The sequence below is a fragment of the Lepisma saccharinum genome, chromosome 14 (assembly GCF_977018435.1).
Source record: "Lepisma saccharinum chromosome 14, izLepSacc3.1, whole genome shotgun sequence".
Classification (NCBI taxonomy): Eukaryota; Metazoa; Arthropoda; class Insecta; order Zygentoma; family Lepismatidae; genus Lepisma; species Lepisma saccharinum.
Genome location: NC_139242.1, coordinates 44,092,076 through 44,115,676, shown reverse-complemented (window position 1 = coordinate 44,115,676; position 23,601 = coordinate 44,092,076). Strand labels below are relative to the sequence as shown.

General features: G+C 36.9%; 1 protein-coding gene across 1 annotated transcript in view; it reads left to right on the top strand.

The window, feature by feature from the left end:
* Positions 1 to 23,601, top strand: part of LOC145998828 (sedoheptulokinase-like) — a 51,855-nt gene that overhangs the window by 7,053 nt on the left and 21,201 nt on the right. Inside the window, exon 2 of the mRNA XM_083135485.1 lies at positions 22,546 to 23,376. Within this exon, the coding sequence (XP_082991611.1) occupies positions 22,644 to 23,376 (733 nt within the window). The 5' untranslated portion in view covers positions 22,546 to 22,643. The remainder of the gene's footprint in view (positions 1 to 22,545; positions 23,377 to 23,601) is intronic.

Sequence of the window (23,601 nt, the reverse complement as noted above, 5' to 3'; positions counted from 1 at the left end):
TTCAATGCGTATGACAACCTAGAGCGAACTGCTGATCATATCCCAGCACCTGCAACACGTCTGGGACGACTGAAAGTGACATCTTCAGTTGGTGTACAGTGTCTGTGCGTAAGACATTGTACCATTTGTTGTTTGTTGTGCGTGTGGGGAGGGGGTATTACGTAGTTGTCGCGTGTAAAAATACACGTTGTCGCAATCATCTGATATTGTGTTTTTCTTTTCCTCCTCCTGGTGGAGTAATGTGTCTCTCGTATGTCACATGACATGATTCGTTCATTCCTCGCGTGTAACTGGGGTATGCAACCGTGCTCAACTTTTCGGATTTTGTGTTCCGTGCTCATGTTTTGATGTTTGAGGTCGGAATGTGTTGTCTTTAAGGCATTTCTCATTGTCACGGTCCTTCTTGCTGCGTTACATACCCTTTCCATGCATTGTTCTTGCTGGAAATCCCCAATTCCTTTGAGGACTCCATTGCGCATGCGTGCAGTGAACTCTTCACAGTGACTTCCGGACTGAGCACATACGATTCCTTTATGATTCCCTTGGAACCGCCTCTCTATCTGTGATAGTATTCGTCCCAGTTAAGTGTGACGTTCACTATGTCACCTTTTGCGAGGCTCCTATATCGGAAACGAAGCCTCAGTCGTAAAAATGTTACTCACACTTCTTGCTTGTTTTCGTGTGAGGAATCACCCCCCAAGCGTTGTAAACGACCTTTAGAAACACCCTGTATATATATATATATATATATATATATATATATATATATATATATATATATATATATATAATCGAAAAGGCTTCTTCTCCTTTGATTATTGTGAGGCTTCTTCTTCTTTTAATATGGAAAAGGCTTCTTCTTCTTTGATTATCGTAAGGCTTCTTCTTCTTTTAATATGGAAAAGGCTTCTTCTTCTTTTATTATCAAAAAGGCTTCTTCTTCTTTGATATGGAAAAGGCTTCTTCTTCTTTTCTTCTTTTAATTTATTATCTTTCTTTTTTAAAGCGTAATCTTATTTATGCGCTCGCTTTCCCCGCTTCTTTGACCAATGGCCCAGTGCGACTAATAAAGAGCGCAACCGAAAAGTGCTTCGGGGCATCTAATTTGACAACAGCGCCATCGGGGACAAACAACCAAAACACTGACGATGTTCTTCTCGTCAGAAAAATAAAAAGAGATAGATTTCTGCACTTACTTAATAACTTTCCTAAACATTTCATATGTGGCCATATTCTTAATTATGTTAATTTACTATATACAATATTCTATTTATTTCTTTTATAGTATTTGAACTCTTCTTTTATATATTTCTCAATTTACTATAATATATATAATCGCTCTTTTCCGCTCCTAGTTTCTACAATTGGCTCTGCTCCTCTTCATATAGCGTGCTGCCATCTCTCGTCGATTCCAAGAAACCATTCCTCCTTGCAACTTTCATTGTGTCATTGAAACTGGCACGTGACACAATATCCCCCTCCTTGAGGATGAAAAATTTCTCTATTGGAAGAATCTTTTGGAAATAGATTTTTCCACTTTCTCTACATCTCGTTTGACTCTTCTCATTGGCTCTCATTTTTACTGCTTACATTCCTTTTCACTTTCTCTGTGCAATTATATCTCCTGGCATGCAGCATTTTTCCTCATCTCTCTATTTCTCTCTTTTTTCTATTTTCGTTTCTAGATATCTTATCACCATGTTCCAGAAATATTCGTGACCTCTCAAGTTATTTTTAAATACAAAATATAATTTTTCAATAGTTCACCTCCTGCAAATCGACTCGTCTAATATCTCCAAGATAATTTTTACCTGACGATGTCCTGCCAAAAAAAGTAATTTTCGTTTCACTTTTCTTCTTTCAGCAATCTCTCTACAGATTATCAGTTAGCTCAGATTTATCCGTTTCAAAGAACTCTCTCTCTCTTTTCTAAGTTGACCATCTAAGTGTTTCCATCAGCTACAATAATTCTTCACATCAGCCTGAATTTCATATCAGCATGTATCTGAATATATTTATTTTCTGGGATTACAACCCAATTCTCGGAATACAACAGATTCTTTTTTAACTTCTGGGATTACAACCCAATTCTCGGAATACCACCGAATTTTCTTCATCTTCTGTGATTACAACCCATTTCATTTGCACTTTTCTAAATACACGATGACTTTTAATCATCTAAGCTTACAAAGAATTTATTTTACTGATACTATTCGATCTTATTTCATATTGTCTTCTCCTTTTTCCTGAGAGTTTTCTTCATAATTAACTTCCTTCTGTGCCTAACTGTTCTATCTTCTTTCTCTTCTGTTTGTACAATTGAAAAGTTTACTTCCATTTTCCATATTACTTTCTTTGGCATCTTTCCTTTTACAGGTTTGATCTTCCACTATCGGTCTCATTGTTAGATTGAGTGGTGATATAAATTAGCACATATTATTATTTCCTAAGATATCATTTGCTGAATTTGATTTTCCTCCAACGATGGGTATTATATATCTTTTTACAGGAACTAACATTAAAGAACTAAAATTTTCTTCCTTTCAAATATATCATTAATAATTCCACGAATTTTTCTTCTGGTGAACTAGAACTTTTCATACAACTTTAATAATTCTAGAAACGCTTGCCATTCTATATAAATCATAACATCTCCTTACTTTGCACTAGTCAGTTTTTTTTGTTTCTTCCGATTCTTTCAAATACTCGTTGCTTGTCATTATCTTGTTTCTCTTTTTCTCTTCTTCCTCCTTTTCTTTTCTTTCTTCTATTTTCTTTTCTATTCTTCTCAAGATCCTTCTTCCTCCTCTTCCAACTTTCTTCCAGTAAAGAAATTACTTTCATTTCTATATTCTTCCAATCTGGTTTCTGCCAAGATTTCTTCTTATGTTCTACATCTTCATAAGATGCATGCTCTCCTTGTCTTTTCCGTCTCTTCTTCCTTCTCTTTGGCGAAGTAGCTTCAAAATCCATTTTATCTATGTCGACGCTTTTTAGCATATTATTAACTTTCTTCAGGTTCTTTTCTATTTTTCTTTCTCTTCTTCTTCCATGTCTTTACGTGAATATATCTAAATCTCATTTTACTTTTCTTCCTTCTTTGTTTATATCTTCGGTTATGTGTATGCTTCTTTTCTTCCTCCGTCAGAGACTCGTCACCGGAACTTTCTTCTTTCATCTTCATTTCGACATGGATCTCTTTAAGTTCCTGAGTGTTTTCTTCTCTTAACTTTATAGCTACTTCTTCTATCTTGCTGTCATGCTCGACATTGGCCTTTCTTCTTTCATATTCCAACTTCTATCTTCTATCAGGACCTTCGCTTCTTCTATCTCTTTTTTGTTTTCTGCTATTCTGGAAACATCTACTTCTGTCTTGCTATCATTTTCTTCTGTTCTTGAAACAGCCACTTCTATCTGAGAATCGCTTTCCCCTGTTTTCCTTTCCGGGCTCTCATTTATTCGTTCATTTTCTTCTCTAATCTCTGAAACCTCATCCTCGCTTCTTCTATTCATTTCTAAACTCGTGCTCTTGATCAACAGCATTGTTTCCTCTATTTTGCTTTCCAAAGACTTTCTATTTCCTTCACACGTTTCATTCAATCTCAAGAACATCTCATGGGTTTCGGATCTCGAGGCTTCAAAATTTCCTACTGTTTTACTCGAGCCTTTCTTCCATCTTTTCATTACTTTCCTCTAACTTTTCTTTTAATTCTCTACTATCTTTTCTTCGAGTTTTCTTTCCAATCTTCTGCTATTTTCTTCCATCTGTGTTTTTAATTCTCTATTATTCTCTTTTGCTTCTCTGCTATTCTCTTCCATCTGTGTTTTTAATTCTCTATTATTCTCTTTTGCTTCTCTGCTACTTTCTTCTATCTGCATCGATAACTTCTGGAACATTTCTATCATGTTCACCTCTTCTGTCTTCTTTGGTTTTTCCTTCATTTTCTCTTCTTCTTTTTCCCTTTGCTTCTCTTCTTTTTCATTTATCCTTTCTTCTTTGCAATTTTTGCATACGTAATCTCCTCTTTCACTTATTCCTATGTAGTTTTCTCTTCTTATGTTCTCACATAGCCAATGTTTCATTTCTTTGCATGAGCTGCATAGGATAGTTTCTTCCTTATTTCCCTCTTTTCCACAGCAGTTTAATATTTCCTTTCTGTCTTCCATTTCCTTCATTATAGTTTCTCCGTTTTTTTCCTCAAATTTATTTTCTTCCTCCATTTTGGCTTTTTCTTTCTTTGCTTTCTTTTTCACAATTCTGCTAGCCGGAACCTTGGTCGCCACTAATGCTACGCCCCTTGTGGGTACGTACTTAAATGTTATTTACCACGGCTACAGATATCTTAATCTCAGGGGGATAGGTTCTTTATTTGAGAATTCCAAATAAGAAAGCGTTTTATAGCCAAGAGGATATAGTTAAATGCGGATCTATATTCTGAGAACTATACAAAATACAGAGAAAATATATATATATATATAATCGAAAAGGCTTCTTCTCCTTTGATTATCGTAAGGCTTCTTCTTCTTTTAATATGGAAAAGGCTTCTTCTTCTTTGATTATCAACAAGGCTTCTTCTTCTTTGATTATCGTAAGGCTTCTTCTTCTTTTAATATGGAAAAGGCTTTTTCTTTTATTATCAAAAAGGCTTCTTCTTTTATTATCAAAAAGGCTTCTTCTTCTTTGATATGGAAAAGGCTTCTTCTTCTTTTCTTCTTTTAATTTATTATCTTTCTTTTTTAAAAACGTAATCTTATTTATGCGCTCGCTTTCCCTGCTTCTTTGGCAAAACAATACAAGCTATACTTGTAGAAAGGAGTAGGGTCGACTAAACTGACACTAGCGCCACCTCCTATATAACGACCAAAGGGGAATAACCAGGATCGCTAATAACAAGTGCTACCAATGGCCCAGTGCGACTAATAAAGAGCGCAACCGAAAAGTGCTTCGGGGCATCTAATTTGACAACAGCGCCACCGGGGACAAACAACCAAAACACTGACGATGTTCTTCTCGTCAGAAAAATAAAAAGAGATAGATTTCTGCGCTTACTTAATAACTTTCCTAAACATTTCATATGTGGCCATATTCTTAATTATGTTAATTTACTATATACAATATTCTATTTATTTCTTTTATAGTATTTGAACTCTTCTTTTATATATTTCTCAATTTACTATAATATATATAATCGCTCTTTTCCGCTCCTAGTTTCTACAATTGGCTCTGCTCCTCTTCATATAGCGTGCTGCCATCTCTCGTCGATTCTGAGAAACCATTCCTCCTTGCAACTTTCATTGTGTCATCAAAACTGGCACGTGACACAATTGAAACATCAATATTCACAGCAGAATGTTATGCCATATTCCGGGCTATAGGATTCGGAATAGAACACAATTTTTCTCACATACGAATTCTTACAGATGCACAGAGTGTACTAGAAGCCATAACTACCCCATATCCTCTGCTATGCAAACAATCTATGTATGTACAGCTTATAATCAAACATGTTCAACAGGCTATACATCACAATATAGAGATACAATTTACTTATGTTAGGGCTCACCATGTCAATACGGGTAATCAGCGAGCAGATGATTATGCTAAACAAGCCACCCGATTAGAGAACATTACTGTCATACATCTTTCATACACGGATTTGCTACCGAGAGTCAAAAAGAAATTACACACTCTGCACAGCTGGTGTGAAGAACTGTCAACCACACATACAAATGGGTGGCTGATGTCACATGCACAAGACCCTGGTTTTATGCATATAACCTCCCACGAGTGGTCCTCACATTCATCATTCGCTTAAGAGGCCATATCATGGGCAGCGGAAAAACAGACCTTCATTCAGTACACTTTTACTCGAAAATTATTTGAGACATTTGAATGGGCTTTGTGGTGAATTGATTAGAAAGGATGAATCTTAACAGTGAATATTGAAATTTTTTTATCACTTCCATATTTCAAAAGATATTAGCTGTCAAATATCTAAGTTTTTGGATCGGTGTATAGAGCCCGATTCTAAGTTACTGTAAAATTTAAACCTTGCAAGGCTTTCTTGCATCCTTCCTGCAACGTCCCTCTAGTGCACTTCTTAAAATAAATTTATACCACGGCTACAGATATCTTAATCTCAGGGGGATAGGTTCTTTATTTGAGAATTCCAAATAAGAAAGCGTTTTATAGCCAAGAGGATGTAGTTAAATGCGGATCTATATTCTGAGAACTTTACAAAATACAGAGAAAATATATAGCGAAGCTTGTATATACATATATACGTATAATCGGAAGGAAATCTTCTTCTTCTTTTCTTCTCACAATTTTGGGGAAAAGGCTTCTTCTTCTATTCTTCCTTCTAATTTGGGAAAAGGCTTCTTCTTCTTTTATCAATCTACTCTATGGTAATAGGAAAGCTTCTTCTTTCATCAATTTCTTCTATGATAAAATATGGAAAGGCTCGTTCTTCTTTCATCAATTTCTTCTATAGGAAATAAAGGCTTCTTCTTCTTTCGTCAATTTCTTCTATGACAAAATATATGAATGGCTTCTTCTTTCTTCAATTTCCACTTCTTTTCTTTGGTAAAAGGATAATCTTCTTTTTCTTTCTTCTACCTTTTATGACAATCTCTTTCTTCTATTTACAAAAGATAGTCATCCACTTTTATTCATCGCTGTTTCTTATTTCCTCTATTCATATCAATTCTTATTTCTTCTTTCAGCAGCAATTCTTATTATCTTCTATATTCCGATGAGATATTCTTATATTCTTGATAAATTCTTCTATTTGTATCTTTCCACAGCAAATTCTTATTTCTTCTATTCTTCTTTGCCACTGGAAAAAGTCTCATTTCTCTCATTTATCGCAAATATTTCTCTTTACCATATCTCTTCTCAATAATATAGACAAATCATTGTGCTGCATTCCTTGTAGAGAATTGAACCAAAGCTATAGAGCATTTTTAGGAGCGTCTAATCTGACAATAGCGCCTCCTCCTAAAACAACAACCAAAGGAAATAACCAGGATCGCTAATAACAAGCGCTGCCGATGGCCCAGTGTGACTAATAAAGAGCGCAACCGTAAAGTGCTTCGGGGCGTCTAATTTGACAACAGCGCCACCGGGGAAAAGCAACCAAAACATGGCGACGTTCTCCTCGCCAGAGAATCAAAAAGAGATACATTTCTGAATTCATTTGCTCACTTAATAACTTTCCTAATTGTTTCATATATGAGCACGTTCTTAATTATCTTAATTTGCTAAATACAACATTTTATTTACTCCTATAATTTTTATACTCTTCCTTTATATATTTTTCATTTACTATAATATATATAATCGCTCTTCTCCGCTCCTAGTTTGTACAATGAGCTCTGCTCTTCTATATGGCGTGCTGCCATCTATCGTCGCTTTCGGGAACATTTCTTCCTTGTGATTTTCATTGTGTCATCGGAAGTGGCACGTGACATTCCTGAGTAAACTGATTTTTGTTTTTTTCAAATTTGTAACGTTCAAGTTGCCGGGTGCTTTTATCTTTTGGGTAAACTGGGCCCCTTTTGTTACAAACAATTTCCGAGAGTCCTGGATCTAAATTATGTGCACCTCGGCATACGTCACAAAATCTAAATGGGGGTAGTGATTATGAGAAGGGAGTGTAACAGTCTTTACAAGGATATTCACAAACAATTATTTATACAAAGTATCCAAAGGGAGGAGAACGTATTCCCAATAAAGTTTTCAAAAATGCGTTGCGCAATCCCTGCGAAATAAAAAAGTTTTGTTGCCGATGATGCATTCTGCAGCGAATCAAAAAGTAGTCGATGGAACCAAACGCAATACACAACTGTTGCCTCTACCTGCACATGTCTGCCGCTCTCGCCTTCGGTTGATTTAGGGGGCGTGGTTTTACGATTCGATAACTGGAGAGTGATTATAGGAGCCATCTGTCGTAACTCATGAGAATTAAATCATGAGCGATTATACATCACGTAATTTTGAGCGGAGCATTTATTTTTTTCAACGAAGTTGGAAGTTGTAAGATTTTTGCTAATTTTACTTGCAAGAAATCGTTACAAATTGAGAGGCCCATTGTGACAATACGCCATTGCAAACATTGATATGCATTTTCAAACACCTTTGAGAATGGCTTTATTCGAGCCATAGCGGGGCTGGCGGGGTTATCTTCAAGTCCTACAAGTTCAGCCGTCTGCCGATAGATGACTCTGACCAGGTTTTACTACAGTGGGCGTGGCTTCGATTACTTCTTCTTCTACCCTTGGAATTGTCTTTTCCCTTGGGGGTGGCTTTTGACCGTGCTCCGACCATTTCGGAAAATCCAAAGTTGATTTCCTTCACCCGGCTGTTTTTTCATTGTGTTTCATTTGTCTTATTTCTATTTTCCAAAAGGATAAATACATTAATACAGAGACTGTCCCAATTGAATCTTACATAAATTATAGCAAAATTAAAGTTTGTTTTAAGTCAATTACATGCTTAAATAGGGTAATCGGGACTGGGCGTACAGGATAAAGTGGGATCCAGACCACTGTGTAGTTCTACCGGGGATCGAACGTGAGACCCCTTGAATACAAGGTGAGATAATTACTACTAATTGCATCGAGGAAACTCAAGGGCTTATTTGGGGAGGGGTCCGAACCCCTCCTCAAGAAAGACTTACCAAGTGCAAAAATTAAATAATGAAAATACACTTGTGTAGCATTTATTACATAATCGATAGTTATAAATTCCTTTGAACTTATTGATTGATTTGTTGTTTTTAAGTCCACTTTTTGCACAGAAAGGCTAATCGGGACTGGACTTACAGTTTAAAGTGAGATCCGAACCACTACTTGCCTCCACTAGGTATCCAACCCGGGACCCCTTGATTACAAGGCAACAACGATACCACTGCGCAATCGGGGAGGCCCACTCTTTCAACTTATTGGAAGAAAGATTGGAATTAGGGGTCTTAGAAGGACAGTACCAAAGATTTATGCTTGCACGCTACTATTTATAACAATATGCATAAAATATTAATCAGGAACTTTACTTTTCGCTAACCGGATCTAACATTCTCTTTTATTCAATAAATATTCAATTCATCAATTTGAAATGAATTTATTTGCCAGGGCACTTGTTTTTATGCAAATTATGCCGATCTTATTTACAGGCAAGCTAGATAATGAATACGTGCTGTTATTCGATCTTTTTACCTATTTATGTGATGATAATATAATTTTAACTTAAACAACATATTATTATTATTCCTGACACACTTGGTTTGGTGTATTTCTAGATACGTGCCTTGGGAGGCCCTACAGAAATTACAGCGAAAGGAAGTGTAAATCTTGTTCTTGTCCCAAGTTATGTAAACGCGCTCTCGTTTTCGTCTCGATCTCTGAATATAATTTCAATTATAGTCACATTAACTTCAATGCATTTTAAAAATACAATTTGTCTCTATACAAAGAACTCGCTTGGGCAATACATTCACATTTAGAGAACACCGATCTATTTCATAAAGAGGTAAGACAACTATGCTGAAGGTAGATATTTAAATTTTAAAAATAATTAACTGCACATTCAGTTATACTCTATGTAATGTTATGTTATAATAATGGAACCAACATCTTGCAAATTTTTTAATTCTAGTTTCATTAATATCTTACTTTGGATATTATGTGAATACATTAATCGTGATGGGAGGGAGAAAACAGACCGGAACGACAAGTGATCGGCGACACATGTTGCTTGAGAATTTCACCAATCGAGCGTAGGCATGTGCGGCCTGTCATGTCGATACGGTGTGAAACGTTGCTGCTGATTGGCTCATTCCCAAGCGACATGTGTTGCATGTCGCTTCGGTGCGAGTTCTCCCTGAGAGGGTGAGTGACAATGAATTCAATTACATCTTCATAGCTTTTTCATGACTGAAAGAAGCTACTCGTGTCGCATGTCGCTCAGATTGGGACTTTCTATCAATATCGTGTATCATGTCGACTCTGTTTGTTGTTCGTGCATGTTTTGCTTTAAACTGAATAGGCTCTTGTTGCTTGATATGAATGTTCCGTGCCACTTGGGAACGAGCCAGTCAACAGCAACGTTTCTAAATGTAGCTGCAGACCGAAGTGACAAGCGACACATACCTCTAGAGAACAATCCAATCAACAGCAACGTTTCACACAGCTGTAGGATAACATGTCACACAAGCCTGCGTTCAATCAAGTGACACAGATATTTCATGCCTTCTAAAGCAAAATATTCACTGTGGATGCCCGATCAACTGGCCAGGGTGACACGATGCACGGTATGAAAAAGAACTCAGTCCGAGGGACACACAAGCAACAGACAACACAAGCTGAATGGTTGATTGCGTTTAGAGCCAGTTACTAAGACACACTTGTCGCATGTTGCTTCAATATGAAGTATCCCTAAAAGTAAGCAGCTTTTGAAGCACAGTGTGAATAGTTAGTAGGTACACAGCAGTGACAAAACATATCATAGATAGATAGAAAAAATTGCCTATAAATCTGCACCTTAAATCATAACTTATTAAACATATTTTTTCATACATCAATTTTTTACGCTTACAGTAACCTCTAATTATTACTAAATCAATTTTTGTATTTTCCATCTAATATCTTATTCTATTTAGCTCTTGCCAGTAGGCACTTTATCTTCTTATGTACATATTTTTTTTGGCCTCCATCTCATCAGACTTATCATTCATTAATTTCCTCAATTATCTCATCCAACTCGTTTGCATTTCCACCCTTCTACATAGGAGTTGTAGCTTTCCTGGCGACGTCAATCGAACAGGGCTTCTTGGGTTACCAGCCAGGTCAAATCGCCGTTAGCTTCCATCGTATACATTGCTCTCACCTTCAGGGATGAGATGTTGTTACTATGTATGTGCTCGAAATGTTGGAAGATAACGCCGATTTAAACTGGCTGGTACATCTGTTCGAACCCTTCTTCATGCTAAATTGAAACAACAATATGTCGTAATCATTAAACAGGATGGAATAAATAGCGGGGAGGCTTTTGTAATATTAATAATTTTAATTACATCACCATTAAAAATTGAGCATCCTCGATGGCGCAGTGGTAGCGTCGTCGCCTTGTAATCAAGGGATCCCAGGTTCCATGCCTGGCCCAAACCCAATTAGCCTTACTGTGCATAAAGTGGACTTAAAACACCAAATCAATAAATCATTAAGAATTAATTTTAAAATTTTATAATGAATTTCGGGTGAAAGATTCAATATACTAACCTCCATTATTCATTCAATGCCTAGAGAATTATAAAAAATTGGGGGGGGGGGTTGTATTTATATAAATGAACGCTCAGGAGCCAATATAAGTTTACAACATGCAAATCGAGTTTTCTCTACCGATTCAACCAATTCAATATCTCCAAATGTTGTTTGTGTTGCACCTGATTCAAAATCGGTCATAATTTATTTCGGAAATTATTTTTGGGAGGATAAAGACAGTCGATATGAGAACTTGACTGCTGTTCGATTCCCAGAGAAGAGGGTGAGGAAAGTGGGCTCTCCCACTGCATGAGGTGCATCTACGTACAAGGGACTCTACTATATAACTACGTGGGAGCATAGAGATGATTTGCATCGCCTCTATAAATCACCGAGACTGTGAATATGTAAAGAGCCACCACCACTCACCCACCAATATGCCTTCAAAACACATTGCATAATGCAGGTGGGTAGCTTTAACAATTTCTTTAAAATACAAGTAGTTAATTATAGTAACAAAACATCTTTTTATACATAATTGGATTTTTCAAAATTACAATAAAATATCAAAGCAACCCATTTTGTTGTAATTCTATAAAAAATAAGTTAACATAGGCCAGAATTGGTAAAATTCCCATTCGGACAAATGTCGCAGTTGAAGTAGTGGTCTAAACAGGTAAAAAACTGCTTACTGATACGTAATCTGACTTAAAATTGGCATAAAGCAGTCTATTTTTTAGTTTGAAAGACCTTGTGACATTTGTCGAGCCGGGATGAAGTTCTTCATAACTCATGGGATAAAGAAAAAGGAAAATTTAATTTGTAACACTACTAACGGACTTATTACGCCATTAGCATGATGTAATTAATAAATACAATAATTCTAATTACATGATTATTAAAAAGCAAACATTTCTTTGTAAATAATAATGTAAAATGCCTGTTTTTGACCAATCCCTCCCCTGTTGTAGGTTTGTTATCCATGAAATATCAATCTGGAAATTTTGTTTCACAGGTACCTGTCATAGAGCAATCTTTACGCTGTAAATATAAATTTTTTTAACTCCCCAATCGGAGACATCTGGGCTCAAAATTTTGAAAAAGAGAATCAAGAAACGATCAAAGAGCTATAACAGTAATTCAACCGAAATACTCTGATATTACATAACTTCCCTAACAAAAATATCCTAAACTTTGAATTTTGGTCAAAAATCAATATGTTGAAAAAAATACACGAAACATACAATATATCTTGAAATGTACTGAAAACAATGTTTTTTACCCAAGCTATCATTTTTCTTAGATGAGTTATCTTAATTACCGCAACTGTCTACAAAGGCTAAAAATGCCGCAAATCATAAGTCAAACATGGCCGCAATTTTTAAACTAAGTCATGTGTAGGAAAATACTACCCTCGCATAGGGGTTACAACAACAAAAATATATGTAAATAGAAAAAGTTGACCATTTTCTCAATTATTATCTTTTTGGACCACATGGTATTAAATGACCATATTTTGCTATAGACCTAATATTAATTAAAATATGCAAGTTTGATTAAATTAGTGCATATATTGCGTATCAGGAAAAGTTTTATAAAAATAGATCAAATACATTCACAGAGTCGGTTTTATGCAAGGATAATGTTGGAAAATTTTCCGCTTGAAATCATTCACACTGAGAATCGAACCTGGGTTTACTACGTGGCAGTCCAATGTCATATTTTCTCAGATTTTCTCATATATCAGTATTTACTCAGTTCCATATTTTTTAACATTCACATTCAGAACATAAACATCCATGTCTTACTCGGGGATTCGAACCCGGGACCCCTGCTGTCGTAGCGCGCTGTGGTAACTACCTCGCCCCGGAGGTCAAATAATAGACTACTGGGACTCCTTATTTGTTGAAGAGAAGCTTCCACAATTATGTATGTTACAAGCCACATATTGTTGCTGGAGGACTCTATATTATCGTCTGGAATTTTGACACGAAATGGTAAGATCAGCTTTGGCAATGAAGATGCCAATCGACCCGAACAGCGAAACCTAGGACATGTCTGAGAAAAGAAATGACAAGGGTTTTATGGCCTGTTAATCACTAACTGCCAGAGGAGGCGTGTTCTTGAGGGGCCTCGCAAAGCGGGCCTGGACAAAACATCTGGTGGTGTAAACGCTGTGTGCGCTCTATCGGCAGAAGGAAGACGAATTCGGAAAAGGCCTTTCCATGATATAGTCTTAAGGACAGGTAATGTCCGTACTAATTCTCATCTAGCTCGTCTGAACATAATACCCAAAACACAATGTATTTGTGGGGCAAAACACCAAGACACTAATAACTTCTTCTTTCAGTGTTCTGAATTTCAATACCAACAATCAATTCTATACCGAGGATTACGCAATTGTCAGGTCCCATTCCCTACTTCTATCATTTCACTAATTTCCGATCCATCAATACATATAATGTGGATCCTCTATGGATATGCCAGGAGATGTAGAATACTCTTTTAAATCCTCTATGGATATGCCAGGAGATGTAGAATACTCTTTTAAACATTGCTCTTTGCTCACACCTAACAATGTCTTGCTCACCTTTTTACAAACCCACATGCATACTCCTCCTGATACACATATATCACAACAACCACAATAATAATAAAAAAACCTACCATAGGTGGGATACCAGTGTTCAGTGCTTTGTCACAAGTATAAAAGGTTCACCTTGTGCTTTGGTGTGGGGCAGCCATATGTGGTGTTAGTGTGGTTTTGAGTGCTAACAAATGCAAAGAACCTATTTATTTCTATAAATAGGAGGAAGAGGTTGATGTCGCTCAGGATGTTATCTGTGACAGATACATTCCTACAGTACATATGTCCAAAATCGCAATAGCACGATAGGGACACGAAGAAGAAGGAAGGATAGATCAACATCATGTATTTATACCCCTCCTCCTCCTCCACCTTCCCCAGCCCAACTTCCGATTGCTGGATGCTATTCTTGTCATTGTCCATGTGCCTGTTCTACATTATGTGAATTCGCTACACAGACACACACTTTAATATTTTAGAGGCATAGTGATTACTTACTGCATCCTTCAATCTCACAGGACAATTTTTTTGTCACATTCTTGTAGACATGTATTACGCAGGACCACTGCCGGATCTACAAATCTTGGGCCTCCCTGCAAAATATTAACTACCTACCTACCTTAACACACACACATACATAGGTATATACATATGTAATGTATGTGTGTAATTCTTGATCTCATGTTGACAAAGTCACATATAAGGGCAGGGCTCGAAAAATCCCGGTCACCAGGTCGCCATGGCGACTAAAATTTCAGCCTGATCTTATTCTGTAATATTGATGATTCGAAGTTCAAATTGCAGTACAGCGCAAGTTAGCAAATTATTATTTTTTTAAATCAATGTTGTGAACATCCCAGAGAGGCAGTAATAATTTCTTACTCTTTGTCCCCCAACACCCCATTTCCTGTTTTCTCGAATGATTTAGCGATGTTTTGAATACAGTGATGCTCAGCTTCTTTGCACAACCAAAACTTTGAAAATGAATATCATGAAAACCGTAAGAGATATTTACACCAGGAATCTGCATTATAAAGTCTCATCCATTGAGATATTGTTCAATGCTTAAAATTATCAGTTTTCTCCATACAGAAAATTTAGATAAATTAATAACTGGCGGAAAGCAGCATTAAATTTTTTTCCAGAAATGCACTTTTGAATGAAAAAAATACATAAGAAATTATCGAAGGGTCATAATTAGATGTCTGATGACTGATGCCATGTCAATCTGTCATTTGCGACCAATATTGGTCATGTGCAACATTTGATGGATTTTTTATTGGCGATTTTATGGGTTGAGTGAAAAAGTGCCATTTTTGGGACATACTATATGGCAATGCTAGCAGGTCGAAATATTGTCAACAGACTCACGCCACATATCCCTAAGTATTGACTATACATTTACATGAAAAATCATAAACCAAGATTTTGTGCCGAAATTGGAAATCCTAGTCTACCTCTGGTTACAATGAATTCTCTTCGCTCACCTTCGACGCTACTATGCCTGTTCTTTTAATTGATTCAGCATGGCATATTCTTTGGAGCAGCGCGTGTGCATTGCTGAAGAGTATTTTACTACTCATTCTTACACTCATGTGCAAGAGGTTTTCAAAAAAAAATCCCCTGCTTTTGCTGTACCTCACAAAGCAACTGTTTTACGTCTAGTCAAACACCAACAAATGATCACACAAATTGTTGAGAGTTGGTATTATTATTGAAGATTAGGCGCACACAGGAGATGTACTACGTAGAAATTTTCAGTGAAAAATGGAGGCTCGACCAGGACTCGAACATGGGTCTCTGGCACACCGTACGATTTCTCTAACCACTGAGCCGGCCTGGCCTCGCCTGATTTCTCGCTGTCGCTGTTTTACCTGTGTGGAATCGTCTCTGCCAGTCCTACCACAACGGGATCTGTTACCTTTCAAACACAGTAGACTTCGACATTGCCTGGTTCTTCCCAGCGTAGAGATGTTAATGCATTTTTCGCTTAAAATTTCTACATAGTACATTTTCTGTGTGCCTGATCTTCAATAATTAACATCTCTACGCTGGGAGGAACCAGGCAACGTCGAAGTCTACTGTATTTCAAAGGCAACAGATCCTTTTGCTGTAGGACTGGTAGAGAAGATTCCACGCATGTAAAACAGAGACAGCGAAAAATCAGGCAGGCTCAGTAGCTCAGTGGTTAGAGCAATGGCACGGTATATCAGAGACCCGTGTTCGAGTCCTGGTCGAACCTGCATTTTTCGCTGAAAATTTCTACGTTGGTATATATTGTTGAAAATCAATTCTCAGATGTTATCAGCAAATTAACAATATTTTTTAAAATAATGTAATTGCTTTTATTTGGATACGTGCTAACAAATTTATTAACCCAGTGATAGCAAGTTTGGGTTGTGTGACTTTTGAAACACATTGTAGTATGCACAATTGCTAGTAGGTAGTTTCCTGGCGCCCGATTTTCAGAGCTGGCACCTAGCTATGAAGAAAATTTTTCGAGCACTGTATAAGGGCATAGAGGGTGATTCAAAAGTCCCCTAACACCCCCTATAAAAAGTAAAGGAGTTATTCTGGGTACAATTTGTCAGGATATAAACAGGTTAGGCTTAGGGGGTGTGTTCCAAGCGGACGTCCGCCATATTGGTGGCCGCCATATTGAATTCAACTCAAAATTTGGAAGGGAGGGGGTGATGTGATATACATATGACACTGTTTTCTCACACCTGAAAAATGATACATTTTTTACAATCATCCAGTCTTAAATTTTTCCTGATTAAAGATAGGTTAAGGAAAACCTTCACCACTGCATTTCTTGTGAAATTCTAGCTTGATTTGATTCTAGTCTGACTGCCACGTGGGAAATCAAAGTGGGTGATCTGAGGTCTGAGTTTTTCTGGCTTTGTCCCCCGCATATAGCGGCTCTAGGGCCCACCCAGCCTCAAATCAAATGGTACCGGGGGGAGGGTAAGGGCAGCTGCAGCATGGTGCTGATCACATCACCTCCAAGATGGCCAATATTGAAAAAATGAGGGGACCACATACCATAAATGTGCCTTTTGGCATGGTGCTATTTATGCACAGGGAACTTTAACTTTACATTTACCTGTATATATTCTATTTGTTTCTGTACCCATGAGTAACTACGTTTATTTTTTACATACGCATATAAGAACCCTCTACTATGCCAATGGGTGAGAGTCCCCTAAAGGCTTACTTGTCTCAGGGCTCCCCCTGCACTGCGGGGTTTTGTGGCTTGTAGATCCAGCACTGCGCAGTGGTCATTCTTTGTTACATAGGTAATGGACTAGTGCTGCTATTGTGAAACATTTTGTTGTTGCACTTTCTTTGGCCGAAGGGTAAAACTATCAAAGACGGGAAATGTCTGTAAGTCGTTTATTCTGTAATTGTTGACATTCGTACTTACCTATTCTGCATTGCGAAAGATTGTTTAACAAGGGATTTCACTTTTTTAATGAAATTGTATCTATTGTCGACATATCGAGTAATTATTGTTCGTTCTTTTATCGCTTCCTGAACATGCAAAATGGCAGGCAAATCTTGACTAGCATTGTCGATATGCTGTCTTTCAAACGGCAAAGCAGTGTTTCAACCTTCTTAACAGAAAAATTCCTGCATAGCCCCAAAAACCATTCGGGATCGTATGACCATCCATGAATAGCCCCAAAAACCATTCACACATAGCCCCAAAAACCATTCTGGATCATATAACCATCCACGAATAGCCCCCAAAACCATTCACGATAGCCCCACGCACCATCACGGTAAGGTTAGGTTGCTTTAGGTTGGGCAATATAGTGAAAGAAATAAACGCAAAAACCATTCCCCCATAGCCCCAAAAACCATTCTGGATCGTGTAACCATCCACGAATAGCCCTAAAAACCATTCACTATAGCCCCCACACACCATCACAGTAAGGTTAGGTTGCTTTAGGTTTGGGCAATATAGTGAAAAAACTGTGTGTTTGGGAACACTTACCGGGGATTATGTCATCAGATGCTCACAACATCCGGTTCAAGTACATGGATGGAAATGCAAGCAACAGCTTTCGTGCATCGGATGGACATTATTATAGAAAAATACATGAATTAGCAGCCAAATACATTGAAATATGCGAGAAAACACTTCTATGACCTTCCGAAATTCCACAGAAACTCAATCCCATAAGTACTTTCTCCTGTAAATTTGAGGAAATCTGTTTTCCGGCTATGACATTTTTACCGGCCCAAGTTCTAATTGTTTAATGCCAAATTATTAATTTTAGAAATGCATTTTTTGCATGGTTTGTTTTCTATTTATTCATGTTAACACATACTTCAGAGTCTTAGTGATTACATACTGCATGCTGTTTGGAGAATGCTTTTCCCCTTCTGTATGCTACATGATACTTAGTGAGCAGCTATTGTTTACTGTCATCCTGCATACTGACTGTTGCTGCCATCTACTTCACTTGCATGAGGTGCAAAGGAATATTATGTTCGTAAATGCTTTCATTGCTGGTTAGGCAAGTCAGATTTAGGGCTCTTAGCATTAATAAAACAGCCCTAAATGCTTTCATTGATAGCATTAAAACAATGTCCAGAAATGCTTCCAACACCTGATAACAATATCTGGTCTCATGCCTGAAACCGCCTTTGAAGCATGAACTCTGTGCCCGAGATAACAGTAAACCAAGAATGACTGGTCGCTGCAAAGGACAAATGCTTGCTTATGCTACTTTTCAAATCATAATTTCCCCAGTAATCAACAGTTAGTGAAGATTTTCACTGTGCTAATTAGTTTATCCAATCTTCGATCTTCCTTCTTCAATCGTTTCCATTATTCTCAAGCATTTACTAGTAGCTCATTCCATGTGAAATCACCCAATTGAAAGACAAAAAGTTGCTTCATAGTCATGGATTTGCTTCCATTTTTTTTACTGATAGATACTTGGTCCAAAATGACAAATACATAATATTAGACTTGTCCAACAAATATGTTGAAAGTTACAATTTTTTGAAAATTTGATGCTTTTAAAAAATTGAGTGGATGAAAAACTCACCACATGCACAAAACTATATGGAATATTGTGATGGTTTAGGTATTGCTAGAGAGGAAGGAGGAGGGCAGTCCATCAGAAAATGACTGTGTTACCACTATTACTTGCTCAGAAAGTAGAAAATTCTTTAAAGAAAGTATTATATTTTGAGACGAAGAAACACTCCACTTCGGGTCATTGTTTGATAGTGAGTCCCATGTTTTACCATGATGGAAATTGTTACACAGCATAATCAATACATGTTCAACATAATATTAAGAAATCAGAAAGGTAATATTGTTCATAATAAAAATATCACAGCTTTCAGTATTCAATGTATGAATCATTCTTCCACTGGCACACAGTTATATTTTTGACAAATGGCCATAAAATACTCACAAATTACCACTAATATGAGTACACATAATATTGTTAGAAATGTTGAATATGCGGGAGAGGCATTACTATGATGTTTATGCACTTTTAGCTCACAGAAATGGTACTAAGACCAGAGATTTTGTCCAGAATGCATATGGAGTCAGTCCATACCAAATGGTCCAGCACTGGATGAGGAACTGAAAGAAAGGGTGACAAATGCTTAAATGTACATGGTGATTATGTAGAGAAGTAGTTTAAAGTTTGTTGTTAACAATTACAAAGTTTTGTCAAAAAATATTTGTTAGTTCTTTTTTTAATCAAAAATGGGTACTACTTTCCGGATGCCCCTCGTATAAAAGTCATTCCAGCATTAGGATAACAAATAACGGAGATATTTGATCCCAGTTTCACCTGCCTAAGTAAAAGAAACTCCTATCCTGGACAACTTTTTTCTCCTTTCAATTCTTTTTTTCCTTAAAAATTCACAAACAGCAGCAAAAAAAAAAAACACTCGACAAAAATATATAATTTTTTAAAGTACTTAACCGAGGACGAAGGGAAATCAAGACCACAGAAATATAATTTTAAAAAAATGCATGTCAGAAACAGTTTTTTCATATTTTAAAAAATTGTTGACTGTGGAGAAATCGAACTTACATTTGGAACACCTAAAAAGGAATTTGACCAACTTACTCTCTGTTGTATTTTTAACTTCATCCCTACATTCCTGCAATATTGTCTGCTGCATTTGACATATTTCTTGCTCCTGGTCACTAAACCATCTTCTTGCAAGTCACAGAAATAAATTTATTTAAGGTTAAGGGTACACTTTATTCATCTTACGTACGTGTAACAATTTAAAACCTGAAAACACAACATCATCAGCTAAGATTTATAAGGATGACTACTTCCACAACATGCTTTTCAGGAGAGAATGAATATTATTGCATAAATACTACAACTTAAAAACACACATTCTTCAAATTCAAATACAAATTCACATTTATTTCAGAAATTTGTAAGTCTTCCCTCCTACTCTTAAGCACCTAGTGAAAGTCGTCCATCATACAAAAAAAGCTCCCTTCCCCCTTCAGGAATTGCTGCCAGATACCCATTTTGCAAGACTGAGCCATTGTCAGGATTGCTTAATCAAGGATATGGATGGGAGAGATAATCCCTACACGAGATCACTCATCATTTGAATCGAACCAGGGTCACTCGCATGGCAGTCTGACACCCTTCCCACAGGATCACGGCAACTCATGATAGTTCTGTACTGCCTGTTATGCTTAGCCATAGCTGCTGTCTTCCTACACAATAAGCAAAATTATGTTCTTCCATGTACGGCAATGTCGTGATGAATTGTCATTCCAGGAAGTTGTTCAATGAGTGCAAGATAGAGTTAACAAATTGCTCTCTGTTACAGTCAGCATAATAAACATTAAAATTTCCTTTGGAACACATTTCAGTAGCTCCTGATTTATTCTCTGTGCTTTCTACTTAGTGTTAATAACATTTGGAATGCAACATTACAAAACATTCGTCATGAATTTGAAAATTTAGCAACCCTCTAATCACTGTGCGAATTAAGCTTTTTGCTTTGGGGGGGGGGGATGCCCACTCAGTGGCGTATTTGTGATTTCATCTTCGGGTGGTGGGAGTTTTCTTTTATGGGGGTTATGAAAATTTGTATATGTTACCAGTCAGTAAACTAAACTATTTCCTGACTAAATTTCTATGTGGCAAGTTCAAACTTGATGGTCATTTATCCTTCCTACAAATTTCTTGTGAACACTTTAATACATGTAAAATATCAGCACTATGTCATGAAAACTTAAGGGGAAAACATCCTGCTGTTGTCTGGGCTCGGCAAGTTGTTCTGTTGCAGAATGATGTCATTTTTTAATCCACAAGGCTACATACTTTGCGATAGAAATATTTGATGATTGGGCTGTTATGGACACAAATGATTTTTCGGGGCCTCCCCGATGGTGCAGTGGTAGCGTCATTGCCTTGTAATCAAGGGGTCCCAGGTGGAGGAACATAGTGTTTTGGATCCCATTAAACTGTAGGCCCAGTCCCAATTAGCCTTATTGTGCATAAAGCGGACTTAAAACACCAAATCAATCAATCAATCAACGAATGATTTTTCAATTGTTTGTTACATAGTTAAGCATATACTGTGTGTGTTTAGTTCCATTTTATTTGAGAGGGATAAAAGCATTCCTTTTGCAGGAATAATGATTTTTGTGGGGGGGAAATCCCCAGCATTTCCCCCGTTACTTCGCACACTGCCTCTAACATATGAAACCAGGAAGATGTGCAGGAAATATCATGCTGAATACCAAGGAGTCTGGTGGTATATATTTCTGATAACTGTTTGGGGTGTTTAAACACAAAACTATTTTTAAAACTAAAAAAAGTTGTATAGTGCCTTGCATTATAGCCCAAGGCTGTTAGTTTATTATTGGATTTGATTGGAGTAACATTTCCTCATCTTTCATTTTTCTTCTTCTTCTGGATGGTTGTTTGATTGGCTATTTTGCTGTGCTTTTCTGCCACTTTTGGCTAATCAGAGCTATGATTAGATGATATGAGGTGGAAGGACATTGCACGCACATATTGTCAACACTACACAAACCCCACAGAGGATTATAATAGCTGTGGTGCCAGAATCTTGTTAGCCTGCAAGTATGCAACCTAGTGTGTGCAATGAGGAAGTAAAATTGACATTTATGAGCCTTCAGTGAAAGATGCCCTTCTTGTGCATGTATTTATAATTTTTTTTCATGATTTCTGTCCAGGGTAAAAATGAATTCTATGCAACACATTTTGTAGCCAACTGTAATTATGATGTTGAGGAAAGAATTACACTGTAGAAAATTAATGTACTGAAATGAAGTACACAACTTATCTGTGAAGAGGAGTGCCAATGAGAGTAATAGAACTTGATAAAAGACAATTTTGTGTATAAGTGAGTATTTAATTTCAGTGTATTAATTGTTGTTGTTATAATTATGAGCCTCATGATTATAGGCCTTTTTTTAATATTTACTTTGTTTGACTAACTTTCTGGTGTCTGATGTACCATGCTATTGCCTAATTTGTGATCCATGATTCTCTTCATGTTCAGAAAACATATAACAGTTCAACATATTGTTTTCCATATTTGGAAAACATATTAAAATATTACAAAAAATTTAAAACATTTTCAAATTTTATTTTAAATTTTTTAGTGTTTAGATCATAAAAATTAAATGTGTATCTATCTTTTCTTTGCAGGTTTTCAAGCAATAATATTTCTATAATACAACTCAAACCTCTATTCTCTTGAGAGATTCTAGTGCCTGTTGTTTCATCTGCACAATAAAAAGAAAACAATGTCTGAGAAGGGTCTTCTCCTAGGTATTGATATTGGGACAACTTCAATAAAAGTATGCATAGTTGATCCAGTTACGAAACAAGCAATATCCCGCCAGAGCAAAGATACTCAGGCTAATGTTCCAAGTGAATTAGGATCAGAAGGCAACAAACAAGATGTACCAAAAATTATCTCTGCCCTCCATAACTGCGTATCCCGTCTTCCAAAAGACCAACTCAGGTCCATAGTGTACATTGGCATCTGTGGACAAATGCATGGAATTCTTCTATGGAAGACATCTGCATGGGAAAGGCCAGAGTCATCTGATCGATACGAGATAATTCGAGATAAGGTTTCACATTTGTATACATGGCAGGACACACGCTGCACATCTGAATTCTTGAGTTCCCTTCCTGCACCAAAGTCACACTTGCACGTAAGCTCAGGCCAAGGTTGTGCTACACTTTTCTGGATCAAACGTTTCAGGCCAGACAAACTGGATCGTTTTGACCAAGCAGGAACTATACAGGACTTTGTAGTATCTATGCTTTGTGGATTGATTAAACCAATTATGTCTGTACAGAATGCTGCCAGTTGGGGATATTTTGATACTGATGAAGGTGCCTGGAACACTGATATTTTGGGAGAAGCTGATTTTCCGATAGACTTCCTTCCTACAGTGGTGCAGTCTGGAGAAAGTGCTGGAACATTGGCACAGCAGTGGCATGGAATACCATCTGGAACTCCTGTTGGTAAGTGCCATATATTGTTTCGCACACAACTTTTAACGATGGCAACAATTTCTCACAAATTAATACTTTTGCTACATTAATGGATGCAAATTAGTTTCTCCAAACTTCAAACTTAACTACAATACTTAGTTGCTCTATTCTAAATGACTTTCTCCTTCTCTTACACAGCTTATTACAGAATCTGAACGTGGACCCATTCATCTACTTCTATATTATTAACAAACT